General features: G+C 41.2%; 3 protein-coding genes across 3 annotated transcripts; 1 reads left to right on the plus strand and 2 right to left on the minus strand.

Annotated features, from left to right (window-relative positions):
- Nucleotides 1-3796: 3796 nt before the first annotated feature.
- Nucleotides 3797-4693, plus strand: LOC123019485 (vomeronasal type-2 receptor 26-like). The gene has a single exon (XM_044422397.1). The coding sequence runs from the start codon at nt 3797-3799 to the stop codon at nt 4691-4693; it is 897 nt and encodes a 298-aa protein (XP_044278332.1).
- Nucleotides 4694-7733: 3040 nt separating this feature from the next.
- On the minus strand, nt 7734-15949 carry TTC5 (tetratricopeptide repeat domain 5). Its single transcript, XM_044422412.1, has 10 exons — nt 15881-15949; nt 14649-14781; nt 13850-14061; nt 13411-13561; nt 13210-13301; nt 11495-11551; nt 10918-11064; nt 10596-10810; nt 9374-9521; nt 7734-8708 (listed from the first exon to the last, which is right to left on the minus strand). The coding sequence occupies exons 1-10, from the start codon at nt 15926-15928 to the stop codon at nt 8589-8591; spliced, it is 1323 nt and encodes a 440-aa protein (XP_044278347.1). The 5' UTR covers nt 15929-15949; the 3' UTR covers nt 7734-8588.
- A 1828-nt stretch (nt 15950-17777) lies between these two features.
- On the minus strand, nt 17778-21244 carry CCNB1IP1 (cyclin B1 interacting protein 1). Its single transcript, XM_044422413.1, has 3 exons — nt 20948-21244; nt 18909-19242; nt 17778-17977 (listed from the first exon to the last, which is right to left on the minus strand). The coding sequence occupies exons 1-3, from the start codon at nt 21242-21244 to the stop codon at nt 17778-17780; spliced, it is 831 nt and encodes a 276-aa protein (XP_044278348.1).
- Between the last annotated feature and the right edge of the window lie 3857 nt (nt 21245-25101).

The raw sequence follows: 25101 nt of genomic DNA on the forward strand, positions 1-25101 counted from the left end.
GTGCTGAGAGACAAAAATCAGTTCCCCTCTTTCTATCAGATGGCCCCCAATGAAGATCCTCAATATATTGGGATTGTGCAGCTTCTCAAGCATTTTGGATGGAATTGGATTGGCCTCTTTGTTTCAGATAATGATAGTGGAGAAACTTTTCTTCACACACTGAGACCAAGGCTTCTGCAAAGTAAGATCTGTATTGCTTGGACACAGGTGATCCCAGAACTGACGATAGCTTCAATACATGAAGGACCTGAGAAAAAATTAAGGCCAATTGAATCAATTCTCTCACTGAGTGAAATCAATGTGATTCTTGTCTATGGAGACAATCAAGCTCTGGAGGGCTTACGGCTATTTCTATTCATAAGTGAAGTTGCTAATATGTACCCTGTAGAAAGGGTGTGGATCACAACAGTTGAATGGGATTACACTGCTGTATTCTACAAAGAAAGGTTTACCCCAAGATCCTTCAACGGTTCCTTATCATTCATTCTTCATACAAATGAGGTGCCAGGATTTCAGGACTTTCTTGAAAAAATAAATCCATATGAATCCAATCTGTATGACATACATAATTTCTGGATATCCATATTTCTCTGTTCATTCACACAGTATCATGTGCACAGTGAGGAAAACTGCACAGGGAAAGAGAAACTGGGGAGTCTTCCTGAATCTGTGTTTGAAATGAGTATGTCTGGCCAAAGCTACAATGTGTACAATGCTGTCTATGCTGTTGCACATGCTCTCCATGCCATGGATTTATCGAGAGCCAAACAGAAGTCAAGAAGAGTGGAAGGCAACCAATGGAACCAGCATAAAGTTCAAGCATGGGAGGTAATCACAGTTACAAACACCTCAAAGAACATCACAAAATAAGACAGAACCATATCAAATAATAATAATAGAAGAAATAAACCTCTACCATTAAATGTGTCAGCATATGAACTTCAAAACCTGAAGTTACTGAAAATGCAAAATGCACTTCTTTCTGGAATAGTGACAAAGGAGAAGATCTTGATTAGGCTCAGTATCCTGGTCAACATGGGTAGGCAACTATCGCGGGGCCAGAAATGTGAAAGGGCACAGCCCTTACTCATTGCATTCTTCTCCTCACTCACCTGTGTGTCCTTCTCTGGCAGAAAGAATGGTCAAACCTGCAGGACTTGTGGCATCCCATTTGCTGTTGCTGATGATGCTTTAAATTTTAAGGAGCAAACAGAACCAATAAATACTGCCTTTGCATGATTCACCAGTGAGAAACTACAGTGAGGCTCTTCTCTTTGGCCCATCATGACCATCAAGCAGTCTACACTGCAGAAGCAGGACTCATGCCTGAACCACAGCAGACAGGCTGGGGGAACTGATTAGACACCCTCACCTCCTTCTTCAATGGAGACCACTGGAACAGCTTAAAAAAAAATGATGCCGCTTGTAGAGTCATAAGAGCCCAGACATTGTGTTTGACACTTTCCTTAACGGGGGAAAGATCATCAGAAAAAGCTGCAAAAAGCTGTTGGGTGACGTGAAAGGGTTTCACTCAAAGTCAACGCCATGTGGACCCCTATACAATTTTGTATATGAGGCAGGGAAGGTGCCCAATAAAAGCTTTCTCTGGAATGTAGCACCCTTAGTGACACACATTAGCAATGTGCAAGGAAAGAACATTAACCACTCCAACCATCTGATCACCCTGTTTGGGCCAGAATATGCATTGCTTAGAAATATTTTTAACTAATATCACATTGTAACCCCTTTCTTTTTATTCTCCAACACAGCTTCACCCTTTTCTGAGAACAATTCGCTTTAATAACACTGCTGGGGAAGAAATATCCTTTAATGCAAATGGGGATCTAGAAGGTGGATATGATCTCATCAATTTAGTTACTTTCCCCAACGATTCTTTCCGGAGAATACAAATTGGAAGGATCGATCCAGGGCTTACTACAGAGCATGGCTTCACCATTAATGGAAGTGCTGTGGTATGGAACCACAAGTTTAATCAGGTGGGAATAATTCTTTTTATTTTTGTCACTGTCTCATATGAATTTTATTATAAGCACATTCTGGATACTGAGATGGTTGATACTTGTTGAGATTATGCTGGACATGTCTGCTATTTATTAGTTAATAGCAGCATAAATCAATTTATTTATCAGGGTAGCTAGACTACTCATTTATGATGGAGGTAATCCTTTTTCAAATCACACTGTTATTTTCCCTCCATCTTTTTACAACATACTCATCAGATATTCTCAAGAAACTTCCTAGTAGGTATAGAGGAAAGGTTTTTGCATTGGACAAAAAGACTAACAGAAATCATTGCTCTTAATTGACAAATTCCAATATTCAAGCCAAACTAAGGGATTGAAATACGACTTTCATCCTCTCTGTCCCACACTAGCCCTTTGGCCTGCTTGGCTTGGCTCAACTTACAGCTTGAGACTGGTATCAATTCTAGTAGACATGTGCAGTGTGAGAGTCAGCTAATTATTCTTCTATCTTTAAAAAAAATAATATTAAGAAAATATAGAATGAAAGTACCTACAAAATCACTCAATATCACTTGGTTCAATTCTGGAGTTTTACAAAAATATTGTTAACTATTATTTATGGAATAGTAAAGTATGAATTCAGATTGTTTCCCACACCATGGTTTTTTGTCCAATCAATAATAAAAATACTCAATTTTTATTTCTTTTTTTTTTTTTACACATTTTGGACTCTGATGTCTGCCACTGATTTTTAAGAACTGTACTAATTGCCAAGACTTAGCTATTATTTCTTCATTTTTCCTGTTCTTAGCAAGGATCAACTTCGCTACCTCAGAAAGCATTGGTTTATCTTGTTCTGATATACAAGAATGGAAAAACTCTAACATTGCTTTAGTTTTAAACATTGCTTAAAGGCTCAGAAGAAGGTAAACTCAATTCAGGTGCAACACTACATTAAGATAGAAAAAGCCCTACAACACCCAGCATTCCTCAAGTCAGTCTTGTGGGCTGGGGCACACTGGTCACACTAAGAATTTTCAGTCAAAACATGCAATCACATCCTTCCTCTGGTCTGTATGTCTCTAGCTATTCTGAGGTACTTATTCACAATTGATGCTGTAATCCAATGCCTGTGGCACAGCTGAGAATTTCAGTGGGAGTGGCAGGACTCCCTTACTTTTGCAGGAAGTATTATCTGCCTACAGGACTGTGATGAGCAAAGATAATTTTGAAGAGACATCAAAGCAGTAGGGGGATCTTGTTTGTGAAGTTCAGAAGCCTGTTTGTGCAAGTGCACACAGAGGTTCTGAGCTTATAATGTCTTCAATAGAGACTAAGCAGCTAAAATAGTTTGGGTTCCTTCTTTGGAAGTGGTATCTGCACTTGGTCAAAAACAGAGAACAGAAGCTAAATTAGGGCCATTTGCTTCCTTCTGGTTACCATTAGATGCTGCCCAGTTCCACCTGTGTCAAGAGCTGCAACCCTGGACAGAGCATGTTTGCCCAGCCAGGAAAGCAAGTGTGTTGCTATGATTGCATTCAGTGCCCCAAAGGGAGGATTTCAATCCACATGGGTAAGTGAAGGAATCTAGATAGACTTGGAAAATCATCCAAGTTTTCAATTCAGGTATAATGCTATACCTGTCAGGTTTTTCTATAGTACCACCAGCCTATCATTGCTCTTTCTTACACAGAGAACAATCTGGCAGAGGAAATATCACAGCTGTTGAAAAACTGCAAAATTAAATTAGAGGGGGTGAAAGTATTTCTATAATTTAGAAATCTGACATTTCAGATGCAGATCACTGTGAGATGTGCCTAGAAGATCAGTATCCAAACAGGAACCAGGACCAATGCATTCTGAAAGAAATTGCCTACCTTTCTTATGAGGAGCCCCTCGGAATTACTCTGGCTTCCTTGGCTCTTTTCCTTTCTGTTACTACATTTGTGGTGGCATGGAGTTTAATTCAGCACCACAATACTCCCATTGTCAAAGCCAACAACTGGAGCATCACATGCATTCTGCTTTTGTCCTTGTTGCTCTGCTTCCTCTGCTCCTTCTTGTTCATTGGGGGGCCTAGGAAGGCAACCTGCCTTCTGAGGCAATCCATCTTTGGCACTGTCTTCTCCACTGCTATTGTCTGTCTGTTAGCAAAAACCATCACAGTGGTGTTGGCCTTCATGGCCACTCAGCCAGGGAACACAATGAGGAAATGGATTGTTGGAAGGAGACCTACAGTAGCAGTGATTGCTCTCTCTCTTTTTATCAATGCTGTTATTTGTGTTGTCTGGCTAGTAACTTCCCCCCCTTTCCCAGAGTTTGACATGCACTCCCAGGTTGATAAAATCATAGCTCAATGCAATGAAGGCTCCCTCCTCATGTTCCACATAGTCCTGGGCTACATGGGGGTTTTGGCTATCACCAGCTTCACAGTGGCTTTCTTTGCTAGGAAGTTACCTGATACCTTTAATGAAGCCAAGCTGATCACTTTCAGCATGTTGGTCTTCTGCAGTGTGTGGGTGTCCTTTGTGCCCACCTACCTGAGCACCAAAGGGAAATATATGGTGGCTGTGGAAGTCTTCTCCATCTTGTCTTCTGGTGCTGGCTTGCTGGGTTGCATCTTCCTACCCAAGTTATACATTATTATGTTTAAGCCTGAGCTGAATACCCGAGAGCAGTTAGTCCAAAAAAAGGGTAGGTACAATTGACAAGGCAAGTGATGTCATCCTTAAGAACTGCAATACATTAACATTTGGCGAGGTTCATATGGACAACACAAGCTTTAAAATACTGTGTCCTAAATCATGTAGGACTTTATAGGCTACATTATATATATTATATATATGTAGGACTTTATAGGCTCATATAACAGCCTTCAAATTACTGACACAGAAAGAGACTGGTTGGTAAAGCCATTGTAACAATAGTCATAATCTCCCTAAAATTGGCCCAATTATATTCTGGCTACAGCCCTCTAGATCAACTCAAGTTCTAAGTTTTTCAAAGGCAGCTTTGCATTCCAGTAATCCAAATGAGATCTGTATCAAAGATTTGTGTCACCATGGCAAGATCTCAGATCACCATGAATTCAGCATAGTTGGCACTTTAGCCTATCCTTAGCTGTGTGAATGCATGCATTCTTGCAACTGCCAAAACATCCAAATCTAGGGCTCAGTCCAGGTGTATACCCAAACTGAGAATGAAAGAATGAAACATGTTATAGCAGTGGTAAGTATCATCTGCATTTTTAGTGTTTGACCACAAACTCTTGGCTTTGAATGCTTGATTACATGGGTGCCTTCTTTTCCCAAATGCTATACTACAATACTGAGATATTTAGAGACAGTTGCCTGAAAAAATCAATGTGTTTCTCCTGACAAATGGAAAGGTTTTGTTCTTGAGCCTTTTGCTTCCCTGGTGTTGCTGAAGTGAATCCACCTTCTGAAGTGTAGGCCATCATGTGTGTTTACAATATTAAGATGCGATGGAGTGGTTTGTCCGACAAGTGTTGGAAACATGACTTTGTATATTTCTCCTCTTCCACTTCTCCATGACCATCTTCTTAGATCTTGTTCATGCCCTTCCAGGTTCACAGTCAGGGTAGTGGGAGGGAAAGGCAACACAAACAGGTTTGCTCAGACCTTTCATCACACTGGATGCTTTTAAGGTACCAACCTGTATGTTAAATATACAAAGCACGCATATTGTTCATTGCATCTTTTGCAACAGCAGGAATGTATGGATTGCAAATAGCAGTCATGGTGGTCACGGTTGCACTACCACTATTGCTACAGCTAATTGATTGGGAGTAATCACTGCCACATGTTTTGGAAGGAAAAGGATAACAGGTTCACTTCTATAATACTGACATGAAGTCTCAAGTAACTGAATGATAAGACTCCCTGGAGAAGCTGGTGAGAGTGATGATAGCTATTACTCAGCTGGATGGATCACTGTTTATGCTTTATATTTCATTTATTAATTTAAACTACCTGTGTACTGCATGCTGTAGTAAAATGACTAATTTGCATAAAATACATTCTAAAAACCAATGCAAAATTGAACACAAAGTAGAAATGACATGCATATGGGAGGTAGTGTGCTTGCTCACTCCAGCATAGTCCTGACAATTCATGAGTTGAACAACCTAGCACTTCGCATTGTATAAAATGAGCTCACAATACCAAAGTAACAGAGATTAACATGAGGTTTGGAATTTATCTGTTTTTTACAACTTGAAAAGGTTTTTTTTCTTGCAAGTAAAACTGTAGGAAACTTTTAATCAATCCTTGAACACAATTTTGTAGATCCATCAGGATAAAATTACCATCCTATCAAAGGGGGTGGGGTTCCACTCTACAGAATACCTGTTTCCCATTCTTGACAGTGATGGCGAACCTTTTAGAGACCAAGTGCCCAAACTGCAACCCAAAACCCACTTATTTATTGCAAAGTACCTACACTGCAATCAAACATGAAAACTGAGGTTTTAATTTATAAAAAACAACTCACAGCCAGTCCAAGCAAATCCTTGGCAGCAAACTGACTGGCCATGTGAAAGCTCAGACGAGTCACAGCTAATGAGTTGCGGCTCGCAATGTCATCACCTGGCGCCTCTGCTCCTTTACAAGCATGCACATGGCCCCTATGTGTGCTGTTATCCAATGCTCAGCTGCTGCAATGATGCTGGGGCAACTTGGCTCGCGTGCTGACAGAGAGAGTTCTGCATGCCCACTGTGGCACGTGTGCCATAGGTTCACCACCACTGTCCTAACCCTACCCGGGTGCACTCTCCTAATGCTAATACAGGGCTAAAGTTCCATAGAAAAGAGGGCGATTTTGAGAAAGCCTTCCTTGAGTAGCTTTTTCTGCACAGTTCAACATTTCTGCCCAATCTCAACACATTCCAAACATGAAAATCATACCAGGACACCTCATTTTTCTAACCCTAACCCTACCCTGGTGTACACCCCTAACCCTAATATAGGGCTAAAGTTCCATTGAAAAGAGGGCAATTTTGAAAAAGTAATCCTTGAGTAGCTTTTTCTGCACTGCTCATCATTTCTGCCCATTCTAAATACAGTCCAACCATCAAAACCATACCAGGACACCTCATTTTTCTAACCCTAACCCAGTGATGGTGAACCTTTTAGAGACCGAGTGCCCAAACTGCAACCCAAAATCCAGTTATTTATCGCAAAGTGCCAACATTGCAATCAAACATGAAAACTGAGGTTTTAGTTTAGAAAAAACAACTCACAGACAAGCAATTATATAAATATCCTTGGCAGCGCACTGACCGACCATGCAAAAGCTCAGACGAGTCATGGCTAATGAGTGGTGGCTCATGTCATCACCTGGCACCGCTACTCCTTTCCAAGCATGCGCATGGCTATATGTGCTGTTATCTGATGCTCAGCTGCTGCGAGGATGCTAGGGTCACTTCGCTCACATGCCGACAGAGACGGCGCTGCGTGTCCGCTGTGGCATGCGTGCCATAGGTTCGCCACCACTGATCTATGACAACCAACTGACTAAATTTCACAAAATATGGGTCAGGTCACCCTTGTTCAGCCATGGAGATCAGTGGATTGCAATGGATAAGCAACCCTCCTCCAGAGCAGTCTACTAACCTCACAGGACTGCTAATGCAGATAAAATTTGCTGATGTGTTTTAAGGTATCTTGTGCCTTAAACAAATAATTCCTGTTCTTCGTTATGATTACCACATACAGAGAACTGCCTGAATGGCAAGGAACATGTTTTATTGCTTTGGGACGACACAGGGAAAAAGCCAGAATCTGGAAAAGTCTGTATACAAATTACAAAAACAAATTCAAAATGTTACAAAATAAATACACAACTTATTATCCCCTATATACACGTGAATCAAAGATACTGAGGCTTATCCAAGCTTATTCATATTTAAAGCTGACCCCTTAAAATTAGTGGGACTTAAGTTTTCTTTTCCAATATAGAAGTAAATATGACTAAGCCTGGATCCACTCCAATGCAATCTCCAAAACAGAGAAGAGTCCAAGAAGACCAAGTGCTAAAACTGAAATGAAACGTAAAGAAGGTGACTAATGGGCAAGAGCAGCTTCCCCAACCTGGTGACTTCACAAGTTTTGGACTTAAACTCCCATTTGTCCTGTCTAGCATGACCAATGGTCAGAAATGTAACTGTGGTCCAAACCATACAGAGGCACTAGGCTGGGGATGGCAATCGTTCCCTCAAAAGTATAAAGAAAGCAGGCTTTGTTTTTGGAAAGTGGAAGGAGTTGAGAAGAGGTGAGACAGAGTGAATGAGCAACCCCAATTTTGCAGACCAAATAATTATTACAGCAGTGAAGTAAGGCATAGGTCAATGCCTGTGGAAGTAGAAGTGAGGAGCAAATCAAGAGGGGTAAGCTCCAGTTTGAGCACAAATGCTCTGTAATTCCCTCTCTGTCTGTCTCACACAATCCCTTAACTCTAAATATTAAAAATAGTCCAACTTTCCTAAGCCATTGAACATCACAGCTGTCTAAGAGGCAGCAGGTACAACCCAAAGATCAAGCACAATTACAAGAGGGAACAGCCCCATTTTCCCGCTCTCCTTCTTCATTCACTTTGTGCCTGGTATGCAATGGTGGGAGCAGCCTGACTCTGGGATCCTTGCATCTTGCCATTCACTACGAGCAGCAAAGGTGTCTCCACCCGGATGCCAGAGAAAATAAAACTCTGAAAAAATGGAGATAAAAAGCAAGGGAACATTCAGTGAAAGTGGGACCCACTCATTCCAAATTCTACTGACTATAATGCAATTGACTTGTGACAACTGGAAAAAAATAAGGGAATAACACGACCCAAAGCCTGTAAGGAAACCTCTAGCCTTAAAAGGCCTCTTCTACCTGGAGTACTTTTCTCCAAGCCATGGGAAGCAAAGGAAGCAGCTCATGTGGGGAAACCATGGCAGACTCAACATAGTTTGTAATCCCTGAATTGCTTACCTCTTACCTGTGCATTAGACTCCTTACAACAATTGTGCATTCAGGTAATTCCATACTGTTGTGTCTGAATCTTTGCAACCCCCTGGACAACCTTCTTCCAGGTACTCGTCTTCCACCATCTCCCGGAGTCCACCCAACCCCACACCCACGTCCTCAGTGACCCCATCCAGCCACCTTAACCTCTGTCACCCCCTTCTCCTTCCCAGAATTGTTCCCAGAATCAGGATCTTTTCCAATGAATCCTTCCTTCTCATTAGGTGGCCAAAGTCTCTGAGCTTCAATTCCATGCTGCCTTTAGCATGGTTTGGGACTTTCATTATGGAAGAATTCCCATACATAAAACAGGTACCTAGCACTGCTTGGGAGGTCCAGAGGAAGAAGAGAGACTAGACTCACCTTGTTCTGATGCTGGATGTGATGGTGCCGGACATTAGGCTCAGGGATAGCTACCGAGTCACCAATCAGAACGCCCCAGCTTTGTGCCATGTTGTAAACAGTCACAGCAAAACAGTGGCCCTCAAGGGAGTCCATTAGGCCAAAAGTGCTATCAAAGAACAAAGAAAAGAAGACAAAGTATTAGGAAGAAGAAGTGAGGCTGCTGAATGAAAAGGCAAGTGGAACTAACAGAAGATTTATTTTTGTTTGTTAGTTCTATCTATAGGCCATCCTTTGGAAAAAACCTCAGGGTAGTTAGTTTTTTTATCTAAAACAGATAATAAAATACAAAAAAAGCCTCTAATGAAATCAGCAGAAACAATGCTTAATCACACAGTCAGTCTTTTTCATTGCAGAGGCAACTGACTACTTATAAATACTCAGGTAAACAAACAGGCCTTAGTTTGATGCCAAAATATTTGCAATGTTGGTGCAAAGTACACCTCTTTGAAGAGATTTCAGTGTCAGGTTGTCGCCACAGAAAAATTCCTATTTCATTTCACCATTCAATGTACTTCCCCCAGTGTTGGAACAAAAAGATGGGCTTCCCCACAGACCTAAGAGCACATAGCATAGTTCAAACAGCTGGTCCTGATCTATCAAGCTTTAGTACAGACTAGGCATTACACATTTTACAGGCACCACGGTCCTCAGGCTGAACTGAGAGCACCCTGTTTCACATCAGAGAGAATAAAAAGACATTTCATTTGAATTAAGGAAGCATTTGGTTAGGGACAGGAAGTGGGGCTTCAAGCACTTGGTAAAAGTGACTGTATAGTAACCCTGTTTTCAAAGTAGTAATAACAATCTTAAAAACATCTTTCTTGCTTTCAGTTTTATAATATACTCTAAAGCTTGTTTACTGTTCTGGCATCTTTGATTTCTTTTGTTTTATGTCTGGAAACCCACTGCTTTAGGGGAAAGGGCCCATGTCAAATGAAAGGGTTAGTTCTGTGAGAACAGTAGGAGTGAAGAGAAGGATTACCTAGTGATGAGAAAGGATTCTCTATTTTCAGTTATAAGTAGTGCAATTGCTCTGCTGTGCAGCCCCTATGCCAAGACCCAGGTTCTCCACAAATTTCTAAGCAATACTAATGACATATGAATAAATCTAAGCAGGCAGATAAAATAAGAGTTACTTGAGCCATGAAAGAGTCCAAGGAAAAAATGGACAGACACTCACAAGGGCACCTTTTCCTCTGTGGTCAAGCTGAATAGCACCTTTCCCAGTACCACAGCACCAGAGTTAACACCAGGCTGCAAGGCACTTAGGGGACGCTGCTCTAGTTGCACCTTCTGACCTGAAGGCCCTTGGTAGTGCCCATCACCACATGGGCCTAGCTGAGAGGTCCGCAGGCTTCCCAGCATGCTTTGCAGCTTCTTGCCTTTCACTTTTCCCTGTGAGGGGAAAAAGCAACAGAAGGAGTTGCTGGGACGGAAATGAAGCTGCCTTGCACAGAGAGGGCAATGAAAAAATAAACAGCCAAGTCTCACTCCCACAATACCTTATTTTCAAGGAGGTTGGTTAGCCTTTCTAGGAAGTCCATGAGTAGATGCTCCCTCTGGCGTGGTTCCAGCCAAGCTGGATCAAGGGCTGCAGCATGTGCAAAACCCTCCAGGGCTTCCATGTAGTTTTCTTCATACTTGTATAACTGCCACAAAAGAAGTAGTGACAGAAAACAGGCAAGAAAGGGTGAGAAGGAAGGTGTCTAGTCTTCTTGAAACAAAAGCTCAGAGTTCTAGCATTTTACCTAAGGCAGGAATGGGAAGGGAAATCAGGACAGGGAGCCCAAACACTGGGTCGTGGGAGAGCTGCAGAGCTTAATACAGCTTTCCCCAACCTGATGCCCTCCAGAGGTTTTCGATTTGAACCCCTACCATTCCTGGCCACTAGTCATACTGTTGAGGCTGAACAAAGTTGAACTCCAAAACCTCTGGAAGGCATCATGTTGCAGAAGCTGATCTGATTCATTAGCATTCTTAGGAGGTAGAAGGCATGCATGCCACATGACCATGGTCACCTCCAAGTCACCTCTCCTTACTTAATAGTACCTCATGCCCCTCCCCATCCTGTCTGCTCACCGTGGCTCGATTGAGATGTAAATCTGGATTGCATGAAGCAGTTGGGTCTACCTTCACCTATAAGAAAGAGGGAGGGAGGGAGGGAAAGAAGACCAAAAGAAAAATGCATGAATGACAAAGCATCACTTCCTCTGGGCCTCGCAGTTCCTAAGGAGCACTATTCCTGCCCAAGCTCTTCACCAAGGCAGATCTTCATTCTCATGTGTAGCCTGCCCCAGTCCAGGGCTGGAGACTGGTTTCATTTTATGCAGAACACAGAGAACACCGTTCATGAAAAATCCAGAGGACTGGATAAATTCCAGCCTGCAGGCCCAGATGCAACCCAAAGGGCCTTTCATCTTCCCCACAACTGGACTTTTGGTGGAGCCAAAAAAGGCTTTTTTCAAGTGTAAATGCAGAGCATGGAGAGGGCATGCTGGGAAAGGAAGGCTTAAGCCTCCCTTAAATCACTCACAATGCTTTTTACTGAAGCTAAACTAAGGCTTTTTTCCAAGCCTAATGGGAGGAGAATTTAGAGGACTCACAATTGGGAAGGAAAAGGATAACCTGTTGAAAACACTGCAAGTCGTCCAATCCCCACCCCTGCATGAAGCAATTAATCTTTAAAGAGGATTTGTCCAAGCCTAACTTCTTAGAGATGGACTTTTTGGGGGGAGTGTATTATATGCATCTCTTCGTACAAGAACCAGTATGTGTTCTGCATATCTGTGAATGGATAGCTTTTCTCTCCACACATTCAAAGTGAGAACTTGGAAAACTTAAAGAGATAACCTGGAAAAATTTAGGCCTAACCACAGAATAGCACTTGCTTCTCTCCTGTTCTTTGCAGCATCTCCAAATTTGCTCTTCCTTCAGATACGATGCTCTGCTTGTGAACTTCCTCTGAGAATGAGGGAAGTATAAGCAGTTAAAGAGTACATTAGGCCCTCTTCAGTAGCTCTCTCACTTCCATACTCCCCAGGAAATGAGAGGCGAAGCAAGGCCATTCCACCATTTATTTTTCTCTTTTTTACCTGGGTCGGGTCCCCTTTTCCTTTATCATTTTAGGATGCCTGCCCACTCTGAAAGCTTTTTAAATAAAAATGTGTTGAATAAATAATAAATAACTAGTTCATCACAGCTCATCTGAATGGATCTTTGGTCTGACACAGTATGGCAAAAATTATGTTAGGGTAGATTGCAACATGTCTCAGGACAAGTCAGTGAGCTAATTTCATTACAGGTTACACACATGAATCAGGTGGCAAAATCCTGATATATCACTTTAGCCTGCAGGTAAGAAATACCTTTTTGGAACTACTCCCTGAGGTAAGTGGCTAATAATAAACATATAATCCATGCAAAAACTAGCATAACTGCAAAGCTGGATGGTAGGGGACCATAGAAAATCTTCAAAAATGTGGAGACCTCACCAACCATCTGAAGTAACTCAATCCATTCTGCTACTTCATATCTCTGTCAGCTCATCCTTGTGGCATGTGAAGACCAAGTCCTAGTGTGTGCAACTTGTCCAGATAGTCCACAAGGAAGCTTTGTGGCTAACCAAGCATTTGAACCTGAGTCTCTCAGAATCCAAATTGAACACTCTCAACTACCATGCCGAACCAGCTTTTTTCACTTTGGCAATCTAAAGTCTCCTCCAGAAGCTCAACCTGAACTACCAAGCCCCTCCTCACACCACCACAGCCTTTTCTAGAGACAGTTCCAGCACCTACTGCTTGGGCATAGGCACTCAGCGCCTGCTGGGAGATCTTGGGGTTCTGCCCTGTATTGAAGAACAAGGAGAGGTAGGCATTGCCCAAAACATCTGTGGAAAACAGAGAATGGAGAATTAGCAAGTTGCCTGTCCCATTCCCTTCTTTGTTCTATCCCATTCCATCAAAAAGCTGGCTAAGAAAAGCACATTGCAGACTCACACCAAGAGCGGCCATCATGCACATCCATCTGCACAGCCAGCTTGGCCTGCTGCACACTGGCCATCACATTGTGCGCATGCTCATCAGCAGAGCTTGTGCGTAGCTGCCGTAACACCATAGAGAGATTCTGCAGGGACACCTTGTTCTTGCACTGAACAAAAAAAAAGGAGAAAGGAAGAAGAAAAAAACATGCTCAGCTGAATTAGGGTATTGCAGGCTAAGATGTATCCATTAAGTAAAATTTCATATCATTTCTCACTGCAATGCCAATTACCAGCTTCCCCCAAAAAGTCATGGGAGTATAGCTTTTGGCTGAAAAGAATCTGCTTACTTTCCTACAGACTGGTGTTAAAATTGGCACTAGGAAATCCAGAGGTAGTTCCAATCTCTAAAAACTAAAATCCCAACCTGCAAGAGAAAGAAAATGGAAGAGACTTACATGGCTGAGTGCTCCAGAGAAGCATGTATGGGCTGCAGAGATATCACCCTTTTTCCAATAAACTTCCCCTAACTGATTCCAGGCCTCAACCAGTTCTGGGTCTAGCTTGACAGCTTTTGAAAGCAATTCCTCAGCTTGTACACTGTAATCTGGAGTCACATTCAAAGCTTTCCCCTTCAGCATCAGGGTGAGAGCTCTCCCCTTAGAAAAACCTAACAGTAGGTAAGAGAGAGGAGGTGTGTATCAGTGGGGTGGCAGAAAGAATGAGAGAGAGATGCCATGCGGGCACCACAAGTCTATGAAATCCACCCACTAGACGTTAAATTGCAAAGATGACCCAAAAACACCAGTACAATTTTGTTCCAGTTAAAACAAAAGCATTTTCATGGAAGAGAAAGATATGATATGATACCTCTGGGATCATAGCCAGCATGCCTCTAAGTACCAGGTGCTGAGGGAAACAAGCAGGAGAAAGCTGTTGCCCTCATGTCTTTATGCAATTCCTTAAGCATCCGGCTGGCCATCACTGCAATCAGAGTAGTGGTCTACAAAGTCCTTTTGTTTGTTTCAGAAGGGCTTGTCTTACATGACATGTACCAAATGGTTTAGAGCAGCCTCTTCCAAACTGGTGCCCTCCAAATATCTTGGACTGCATCTCCAAGCATCTTACAACCAGCATGGCCATTGGCCAGGTAGAAGATTAGAGGAAGCCATGAAATAATTGAGACAGTGTGAGAGACAGCAGGAGCTGGTGGTATACAGGGTGGATATAGGGGAATGCAGAATTTGTGAGCATTACCTTCTATCGCTTTCATTTGCTGAAGAGTCTTTTCCATCTCCTCCCGTACATCTTGCTGCTTTTTCCCAGCATCCTCCACACTGTGGCTCTCAAAATAGTGGTCTCGAAAATGATATAGCTGGTCAACCAGTTCCTATCAGGAAGTTTCCAAAGAAAGTATGTTACCCAGGCAATCATAATATACTGGCACAGAAAGTTAAAACACTCCACTTTGAGGGAAAGAAACACATAACTATGAGCATGACTTTATTGGCTAAGATAAATTGTCCATCATTATAGTGATTCAGTGAGGGTTACCAGGCATGAGAAAGTGTGTATGAAAAAAAAAACAGAACATAACTCATTTATCAAACCACTTAAGGTAAAAAATAACAAAGTGGTATACAGCATAAAGCATAATAATTCATAAAACAATATAATATATACATTGATCAAAAGATGCATAGCTAGAAACTTAATTTAGCGAAAGTCTGTCTAAACAAATAGCATCTAAAAACCAACACTGTGGCTGATTACCTAATAGGGAGGGAATTCCATAAATGCAATGCAATAAACTCCCTTTCTCTGGTAATCACAGAGAGGTCAGACCAAGAATAAAGTTCTGCATAAAAGTGTTTTCTCTGGTGACTTCAGTGACCAGGCAGGGACACAGTTACTTAGATGTCTAAACAATACTAACAAAATCTTGAACTTAGCCAGGTAGTGAATTAGCAGTCCACCCAGTTGTCTCATTCAGGTTGTTACATGCTGGTGATAGGCTGTGCCAGACAAAAGTCTGGCTACTGTGCTGTGAAATAGCTGCATCTTCTGGACTAAGCATAATGGTAGCCCCACAGATATGAGGTATGTAGTGCTCCTTTTCATATTGCTCAGTTCCAGCTTCTGGTAGCTAAGTATTACCCAGATCAAGAAGAGACAACAAACAAATTTAAGGCTGAAGTCAGGTAAGTATTATCATCCAAGTTAAGGAACAGTTTGAAAAGCAAATTCTGCAGTGGAGACAAGGTTATCATTCTGCATCTTCCAGCCCCTTTGCTAATCCCTCCTCGATTCCTTAATATGCCTAGGTTTGTGCAAGTAAATCCTGACAGTTAAACAACCTTGTAAAGAAAAGCTGCAGCCAAAAAAAATAAATAATCCTTTCTTGGGATAATATAACTTTCATAGGCGTGGTGGGAGAGGGCGTAAGCATACGCCGCAACGCCCCCCCCCCCCCCGCGCGCCATCCTTACCTGTAAATCTTTTCGAGTTTGTACGTTTTCTTCTTCTTCTTCGGCCATGGTCGCTTCTGAACCTCCTCCGTTTCCTGCTATTCTCTTTCTGCAACAAACATACCTACAGAGACATCTAAAGGTCTGGAGGCCACATTACAGTTCAGCTGCGGAAGTAAATAAGTGGCAGCAGCCCAACGAGAGTGGAGCTTTGAGCTGCACACGGTATTATTACCCACTTACTGTATTTTCAAACTATTTCTTATCCGTTTAGAAACAAAAAGAATCCGGTTTTCTGCACAAAAGAAAGGAACTCTGTACAAACTGTGAGGTATTGTTCTCGTAATATCACATTCCCAATGAATGACTGCTCATTCTTAGCACAAAGTGACCCCTTGCACATCTTAATCACTCGCACAAATGGCTGAGGTGACATTAGATATGAGAATACACAATCTGATCATAGCTAATAAAGTTAAACACATAGAATCATTACAGCTAAAAAGGATCCAAATAACTAATTCACTTTACTGAGTGATGCAAATCTCCCCATAATTCAGATCTAATAAACATTTAAATGGATTAACTGGAAAAGCTATCCAAACTTAATAACTAAAACCAGAATACAGTACAGTGTGAATTTGTCTAACAAGGGAAATACAGATTAAATTGGACAAAAACACTAGGTAGATGAGGTTTCCCCCTCATGTATCTCTGTTTGCAAGTAGCAGTGAACAAAATGATACAATTCTGTTAGCAATGAACAAAATGATACAATTCTGTACATAATTGGAGAAAAATATATTACTTGAATATGATAGTTACTTTTCAAAGCAATCATCAGAAGGGGAGACCGTACTACAACATGTTATAGAAAATCAATATAACAATTAAGCATTTTAGTGCCAGAACAACCAGAAAATTACAGATGGCAACAATCTTTAATACATTTCAGTTCAAGGAAGCATTCAATATCATGGCCAGTGCCATAACAATCTTTGGAGAAAGGGGAAGTGTTGCTGAGTGAAAGAACAATTGCAAGGTCTTTAACAATCTGGAGCAGAGAGGTGCCTAGGGTAACTGTCTGGAACACGCAGAACATACTGCGCTAGATTCAGAACGGATCATCGTTAGAGTGGGCACTGAAATCAATTAGATTTAGGGCACAATCCTATGTTGTCCACTCTCAATAAGCCTCTTACCAGGAGGCGTATGTGTATTCAATACAAGGCAATAGCAATCTTTACTGCCCCATGCTTCATATTGCATGTCCAGCTATCTAGATGAACTGCTGCAGAAGGGAAGAGAAGGAGGCTAGAGTGGTGTAAGCCATCAGCCCAGCCTCCTTTCCTACCTGCTCATCCAGCACGTCCCTTTAGCTATTTCTGAGGTTGAATTTTGACCTCAGAGACACAGCTGGCACATTTCTGTCATTACCAGCTGCAAGTGGGGCAGGGCAGAGGCTCTGCATTTGGCATCCCTGTTCCAAAACTGGAAGATATAAGAGCTGGGACGCCAAATATTCCTCCAAAGAACCCACCCAAAGACAATGTCAGTAGGCCACAGAATTGTGCCCTTCAGTTACTCATGACTAACTTAAGTCCAATTGTTTTCAGTGCTTTGAGAATGACTTAGTTTGGATGAAATCCAACGTCAAGGGGAGTTTATTTTAACTGGAACACTGACTTTCATCATCCTAGCTATCTTTAAAGTTTGCTGTGCCTGAAATTTTCAGGAGAATGTACGGGAGTCAGTAAATTGATACCTGCTGGAAGTCAGTGAGATCTATCTGGTCTGTCGATGTATTTCTTTTTAAATTTCAGATATGCAAAAGCACTTCTGCCCCTTGACCCAAGCTTCACACTTAAACTGGATTTTCAAAATGTCCTACAGTAAAAATGTTGACACAAATCACAATTTACATTCTCTTAATTTTATAGGCCCTGTTGTCTCCTGGATGCGGTTCCAAATCATTACCAGGAGAGGCAAAGGAAAAGAAGCTGTTGCTAGACTCGCCCACTGGTGGAGAGGATGCAAAGAAGGGTTTGAAATGGAAGTCGCCATCACCATGCCGACCTTGGATAGGTGTTGCATACCCAGACAGCTTAGCAGCATTACCTGAAACATGTACGATTCATGTTATTAGTTAAGGGGCTTTTATCTCCTATAAATAAAAATATATGAAATACACCAGTGGGTCAAAGCACTCAGTGTGTGAACAAAATAAAGTCCAACCTAGACTCAGTGTGAGAGATCAATGAACAAAATATCAATAAAGAAAAAATGTGACCAGCCTTACATCCACAAGAGGATGGGGATCAGGACTGTGGTGCTGGGGGAGAATTGTTTAAACCTTTTCCTCACACTGTATTCCCAGTTAAAAATTTGTATCAAAACCTATTTTCTCCACAGGGAAAATATACAGTGCTGTAAAACATTATGTTTACCCAGGGAATATTTAATGTGTGTAGAAAATAAGCCTGTTCTGTGATCTAATGCCAAGAGCCTCAAGATAACATTTTCAAAGTTTTAAACATGTATTTTATTTTTTTCCATTTTATTTACCTCTAGCTTCAAAATAATTTCTAAAACTGGACATAAGTAATCATAATGCTCAATACTACAAGCCAAAAACTCACATCTTACTCAGAAACAGTTCCCTGCAGTTTAGCTGGCCTACTTTTGTTTGGAGGAATAGATTGTAGATTGCAGTCTACAGAAGTCTGAAACTATAGTTCAGAAGATTTGCCCTAACCTCACATTTTCTGTGGCAGTGCCCTCTCTCTGATATATCAGGCACCAACAAGCATGTGCTTGCAACAGTTATTAAAATGTACTTGTTTACCATGCCTTTTTCCAACCATTAATTTTCTAAATGTTTTGGTGTTTTTACAGTGATGTATGGATGCATACTCTTTTGTAAACTGTTTTGCAATTTTAGAAATTGGAAGCAGTATTTAACTATTCTAAATAAATAAATAATGTTTCTCATGCTGCCTGAGTTAGCTGCATTTGAATAACTACCAAACTGAAGAGATACCATCCTTACCCAAAGGAAAACCAAAGACAGCAGGCTGTGGCATCATGGGAGGTTCTTGGCCTGCCTCCTGGCTGGCCACTGCAATGTTACGTAGTCGTAGGCTGTCATAAAGACCCTGAAGTTTCTGGTACTGGCGGTTGCGCTCCATGAGCTTCTCTGAGAGCTCAGTGAATTTTTTTTTATATTCTTCCAGTACTTTCTTCAGGGAGGAGACCTCACTTTTCATGGATGTCAGCTCCATATCTTTGTTCTGGAGTTGCTGTGTATAGACTTTCTCCATCTGTTTCAGGTGTCCCTCTGCTTTGCTATAGGTATATTCTTGGTACAAGCGCTCTTGGTGAACCTAAAAGGACAGAGAGTAAAGGGGAGGCATAATATCCAATGGAAAAACTCCATGTGACAATCATATGTGTCACAAACATATATACACACTTTCTTTGTCTGAAGTCTCTAGCAGAAAATGAGAAGTGGGTAGGTGGTAACTTCTTGACTATTTTGCATCTGGTTATTCTGTGGCCCCACCATAGCTGCTTTTGTGGTCTATGACATAGATTCTTCTGCTTAAGTAGAATCCAGAAAAACTCAGCTTTCTTTCAGCAAGACTTCATGGGTTACAATACCATCTCAAGTGGTGACTGAGCAAGAAAGGGATGTTGGGCTAGTGGTGGACAACATGATGAAAATGTTGGCCCAGTGTTCAGCTGCTGTGAGGAAGGCAATGCCCATGCTAGGCATAATTAGAAATGGAATAGAAAATAGAACTGCCAAGATTTTATTTTCTTTATACAAATCACATGTTACCTGAAAAGAGATGTTACTGAGTTGGAAAAAGTACAACAAAAGGCAACAAAAATGATCAGGGGACTGGAGCAGCTCCCCTATGAGGAGTAGTTACACCAGGAACTGTTCAGTTTAGAAAACAAGCAAGTAAGGGGAGGCATGATAGAGGTTTAAAATAATACATTGTGAAGAGAAAGTGGAAAGGGAAACATTTTTGTCTCCAATAATACTCAAACCCAGGGTCATCCCATGAAGCTGATTGGTGGGAGGTTTTGGACAAATAAAAAGTACTTCTTCACTCTGTGTATAAACTATAGAATTTGCTGCCACCAGAAGTGATGATGGATGCCAATCCGGATGGCTTTAAAAGGAGATTTATTTATTTATTTATTTATTTATTTATTTTTAAGTTTTTATATGCCGTCGCCTTGCTATATAGCCTCGGGACGGCTCACAGAAATAAATATATACAATATAATATAAGATTGCTCAGATTCACGAGGGAGGAGGCTCTCAGTGGCTGCTAGCCTTGTTTGCTATGTGCTTTGCTATGTTCTTTACCAGAGATCGTCTGCATATACCAGTTGCTGAGGAGCTTGGGCAGGAGGAGGTCTTGCACCCATCCTGTTTGAGGGATTTTGTGGGCAGTTGGTGTGGCAACATGTTTACACAATGCTCTACTAGATGGACCTTGGGTCTGATCCACCAAGGGTTTTCTTATGTTCACATGTGCTTTGTATTCATAGTGCTCAAGCTTAATAGTGCAGAGATTTTCCAAATCTGTTATCACTGAATCCATGAATTCCACACATAAAATAGATGTTAATATAGTGAAATCTGAGTTTTAGGTGATACTTGTGGGTTAAAACGCATGGTTTGGGAACTTAATTCTAGTTACAACATACAAATGTTGGACTTTGTGTGATAAAATATATATTCCAGGTTGCACAGTTTATTCTAACAACAGTGTTACGGCTGTGTGATAACAGAATGTAGGATTTTGTAGCACACAGTTCCAGAAACATAAGCATAGTAGCTCAAGGACATTCACTTACAGTTTCATGACCAAGATCTGGGCTTGTTCTCTCACAATGAAGTTTTGGTTCTATTTCTTTTATGAATTTCTTAATACATTCAAATTACTAATTCTAAGCACTGTTACTGAAATTGGGTCTTCAGTTTGAATCATTTGTGTCAATTTTACAGAAATTTTAAATTACGGATATGCCTTCTCCCTATACCCAAAGGCCCATCCAAGGATTGTCTACCTGGTATGTCCAGAAAGCCAGAGCCCTGGAGCTGATGTCTAAAATAATCTCTGGCCGCAGTCCAGCTAGGACCATAGCTTTATATTCCTCAGAAGGACTGAGTTCTGTCCGAACGATATCCAACTTGCCAGAGAGGGCACTGGTGCAAGCAGGGCAGACTGCTGGTGAACGGCTGAACTCCCCACTGCCATGTTGGTCACAGAAGATATGTGAGCAGGCTGTGACCCATGCATAACCTGAAAGTTTGACTCGGCACTTGCGATAATTGCAAAGAAGCATATCCTCACAGACAGACATGTTGATGAAACCAATTCAAATGTATTACAAGCACTTCCAATGACATAGGCATGCAGCATTCACCGCAGCTTCCCTGCAGACTGAAAAGAAATAGTAATGCAAAATTTTCAGTTTGCTTATTAGATTTGGACACACAGCAGAGTACTGGTTTAAGAACATGAAAGTAATGTTTCCCTGATGTGGTTTACCCCCAGTCACCATATGCAGTTCATACCCTCCTGCTATGAATTGTTACTGCTGTGCCTCTCAAAGAAATAGAAAGTAACAGGCCTTCCATTGCTTTTCTATCTGACTTGTTACTCTTTCCAACTTAAGAACACAATGAATTGAACAGCCCAAGCTCACTGTGGAATGTTAGGAAATGCAGAACTTTTTCCTATCAAAATATGCAAGATTTGGCCCGATATCTATTAGTGCATGGATTTCCTTTTTTAAGCTCCTATTTCCCAATCATCTTTTCTTTTGTGGCATGCTTTTTATGCATGCAGGCAGGTTGCAGGCCAAATAGTATGATAAAAATGGCTTGGATAAATGAGTGATTTATTCCATCTTCCAGAGATGGGCTTCAGTAGACTGTGTTATAGCTTCACTTCTGTTGTGACCTTGAGGCACGGTCCTGGGCAAACTGCCCTCTCTGCCAGATCCTTCACAGAACTATGGAAGTAAAAGTAAAGTGGAAACTAAAATTAAAACTTTCACACCATATACCATATATATGTTGTTGTTGGCAAATACAGTGCCACTTGACCAGCAAGAAAGATGGAAATGTGTTTTTCACACGAGAAATTTAGAATAGCCAAGAAATGCAGCCAAGTCAGGACTTCTTTGCTAGTTTGACATTGTAGAAAGAATGGCATCCTGCAATGATGAGCATGCAAAATGACAACTTGGGGCACATGCTAAAGTTATTTGTGTAAAATATTTGCACTTCCTTGCAGTTTAACCTTTTGAATTCCAAATCAGTGGCATTGAAATAAGACGGATTTTCCCTACTCATTAAACACTATCTGTACTAAACTCATGTGTATTTTATTTGCAATCTTTTAAAGATGTTAATCCCTATCCTTACCCAACTGCACCCTTTCCCCGGGAGATGTCAGGAGACCATTATGTGTTTTTCCTGATTTCTGCAAGCCTCAGAAATGTAGCCAATCTAGCTTTTCCAGACCCATTGGGAGAGGAATGATCGACCTATTGCACTTCAGCATGTCACACAACTTATTAAAAAGGAATATTCCAAGTGGATAGCTATTATATTGGAACATGCTTATCCTGTTTTAAACATTAAAAAAAAAACTTTTCCCAATAGCATTATACCCTTTAGCTAAAAAGGTCCTAACAGTTGCTTACAAAGATAAGTGTTTGACAGGTCATGCCTTCCAGCTTATACTCTAAATGTTAGGGCCTGACACATGTAGACTAATAATAAGCAGGCCTATCATTTAAATTTTGAGAATACTCTTTGAAAAGACAGCGGTACTAAAAGTTTATGGCACAACCTCATGCATGTTTAGACAGGAAGAAACAAGGTCTACAAGTTCTAGCAAGCTGGGAGAAGTAGGCCTTTTTGTTGTCGTCTTTTTGTCTAAATGCACATAGGATTGTGCGCAACCTTTCCTCTCCTATTCATAAATTTGTGGTTGATCGACTGTTAATGGCCTCTTTGAGGGCAGCGGGGGCCCAGGCTAGGGTAACCATGGGCTAGGAGGTAGTATCTGCGCACGTATCTATTTTATTTATTACTGTTTGGGACAACGACGAAGCAGTATTGAGATCACTTTGGAAGCTTGTGAAGTTAAACAAAGAGGCAAAACGACGATTACTACCCGTCCGTGGCAGCGAAGAAAAGGCGGGAAAACGGACGCGGTGGCTCGCGCGGGCATGCCCCCCCCCACAAAAGCGCTCGAGCGCCCCTTCGCCCCGCCCCCTCCAACGGCCGCCGGGCTCGCGCCCTTCCGCGGCTTTTCAAATCGCGCCCTGAGGCTTCCACGCCGCCCTCAAGCACAACCCCTAAAGCTCCTCAGATGCAGTCGATGGGGGGGGAAACATGACACACTGTCATGTACTATTGAATGCTTCGGTGCCAACCAGATGCCAGCAGCACTTTGTATTACAACCAAATGTCCTACAACAAGCGCTTCCCTCAAGTTAATCGTGACTCATTCTACTTGAGGCAATCATCCACGCACATGTCTTCATAGTTCACCGAGCTCAAGGCTGCTTTTCTCCTGGAAGACCATAGACTCAGTTCAGTGTTTGCAAGCTTAATGCAGGAAAAAATGGCTTTTTTGCAGTACCATGGGGCTAAATAATTATTTCAACTCACAGCTTTCTGGTAGAAAGCAGTTCTAGCTCAAGCAGAGGGTCTTAAGGTCTTGACAAATTGCAGAGCCTAGTTCTTTTAGATATGCAGGGCAGTAACTCGTCTCCAACAGGATTAACTGTAGTTGCAGTCTGAATAGGTCCACCGTTAGTGAACAGCACTAGGCAATCTGAATAACCTTGCTGTCCTTGCATAGCCTATTATACAAGCAGTTTGTTTTGATTATATAAACAATTTGGGGGTTTGTTTTGAAAGAGAAGCTGTATATAAACATTGCTAATAAAAGTTACAGAAACAATGTTACAATAAAGGAATATCCCTTTTGTTGGATTATTCCAGCAGTGCCTTTGGATTTTTACATCAATGGAAGCTTCTTTTAGATCATGTCCTTGTTACACGCCTCTGCCCGTAATTTCCATGTTCGAGGCCACTATGCATATATTACCTCAGCTATATAACTGTAATATGAATATTGGTAGAGATCATTTGAAGGCCTATTTCAATAAATGCAATTAGCAGGGTTTGAAGACACACCTCGACTTAAGCTTTTAAATGACAACATACTATGAATAATGCCAGTTTAATGTAGGCAGGGGTGTCTTGTAAGCTTACAATCAAATATATTCCTATCACAACTAGAACTGCTGGAAGATCGAGGAACAACTAATCATGGTAAATGGTTCATAGCAACTGTAGCTGGAGCTTTGAGTTGTCCATCTCCATCTGATAATTTAAGCTAACTTGAATGGCAAGAGTAATGAGTGATGTGAAAAAGAATGGGATACAAATCTGACATACAAATATGAGCAATATTTAGAAAACACTGAAATATTCTATTCCCCATGACACTTTGTTGATGCCTGAAGGAAGCGATTCATAAACACAATACAGCACAAAAATGTTCAATTAACATTTATTAGTTAAAATCTTATTACCTGAGTCAAGATTACAAGTTAGCACCACATAACAGCTGCTAATCACCACACAAATAATGTAATTCTAACACAACTCTATGAAACATCAAGGCAGTTACCTCAAAGATTTAATTGTATATGATTATCAATGTATCTCTTGCATTTCATTCCTCTTTTTCTTCTCCCATCACCATGTTCCCTGTATGTGAAGTGAGAATGGTCCAGAAATGCCAAAACAAATGTGTTTCAAATGCTATTAGACTTCATTATACATTAAATTTATATCCCACTTTTTTGCTGTTAACAGACCAAAGTAAATGCCCCACTGATACCAGACTAGATACATAGCGTTATCCCCACCTTCAAATACTACACTTTTCTGCAAATATAACTACAGGATTTTATGCATGTTTACAGAGGCAAACTCCACTGAATAAAGCAAGACTTTCTAGAAAATTTGCATATGACCTTGATGTTAGTATCATTATACCCAGCTAACAATGTATTCAAGCAAATTTATCTCTTGGGGTATACGAGAGGCATTCAATGCATTTTCGGTATCAGCATGAAGGAATAAATTGAAATTTTATTTTTCAATGTAATCCCCCAAAACGTCAATA

This window comes from Varanus komodoensis, unplaced genomic scaffold, assembly GCF_004798865.1.
Source record: "Varanus komodoensis strain SLA01 unplaced genomic scaffold, ASM479886v1 scaffold126, whole genome shotgun sequence".
In the NCBI taxonomy this organism is placed as follows: Eukaryota; Metazoa; Chordata; class Lepidosauria; order Squamata; family Varanidae; genus Varanus; species Varanus komodoensis.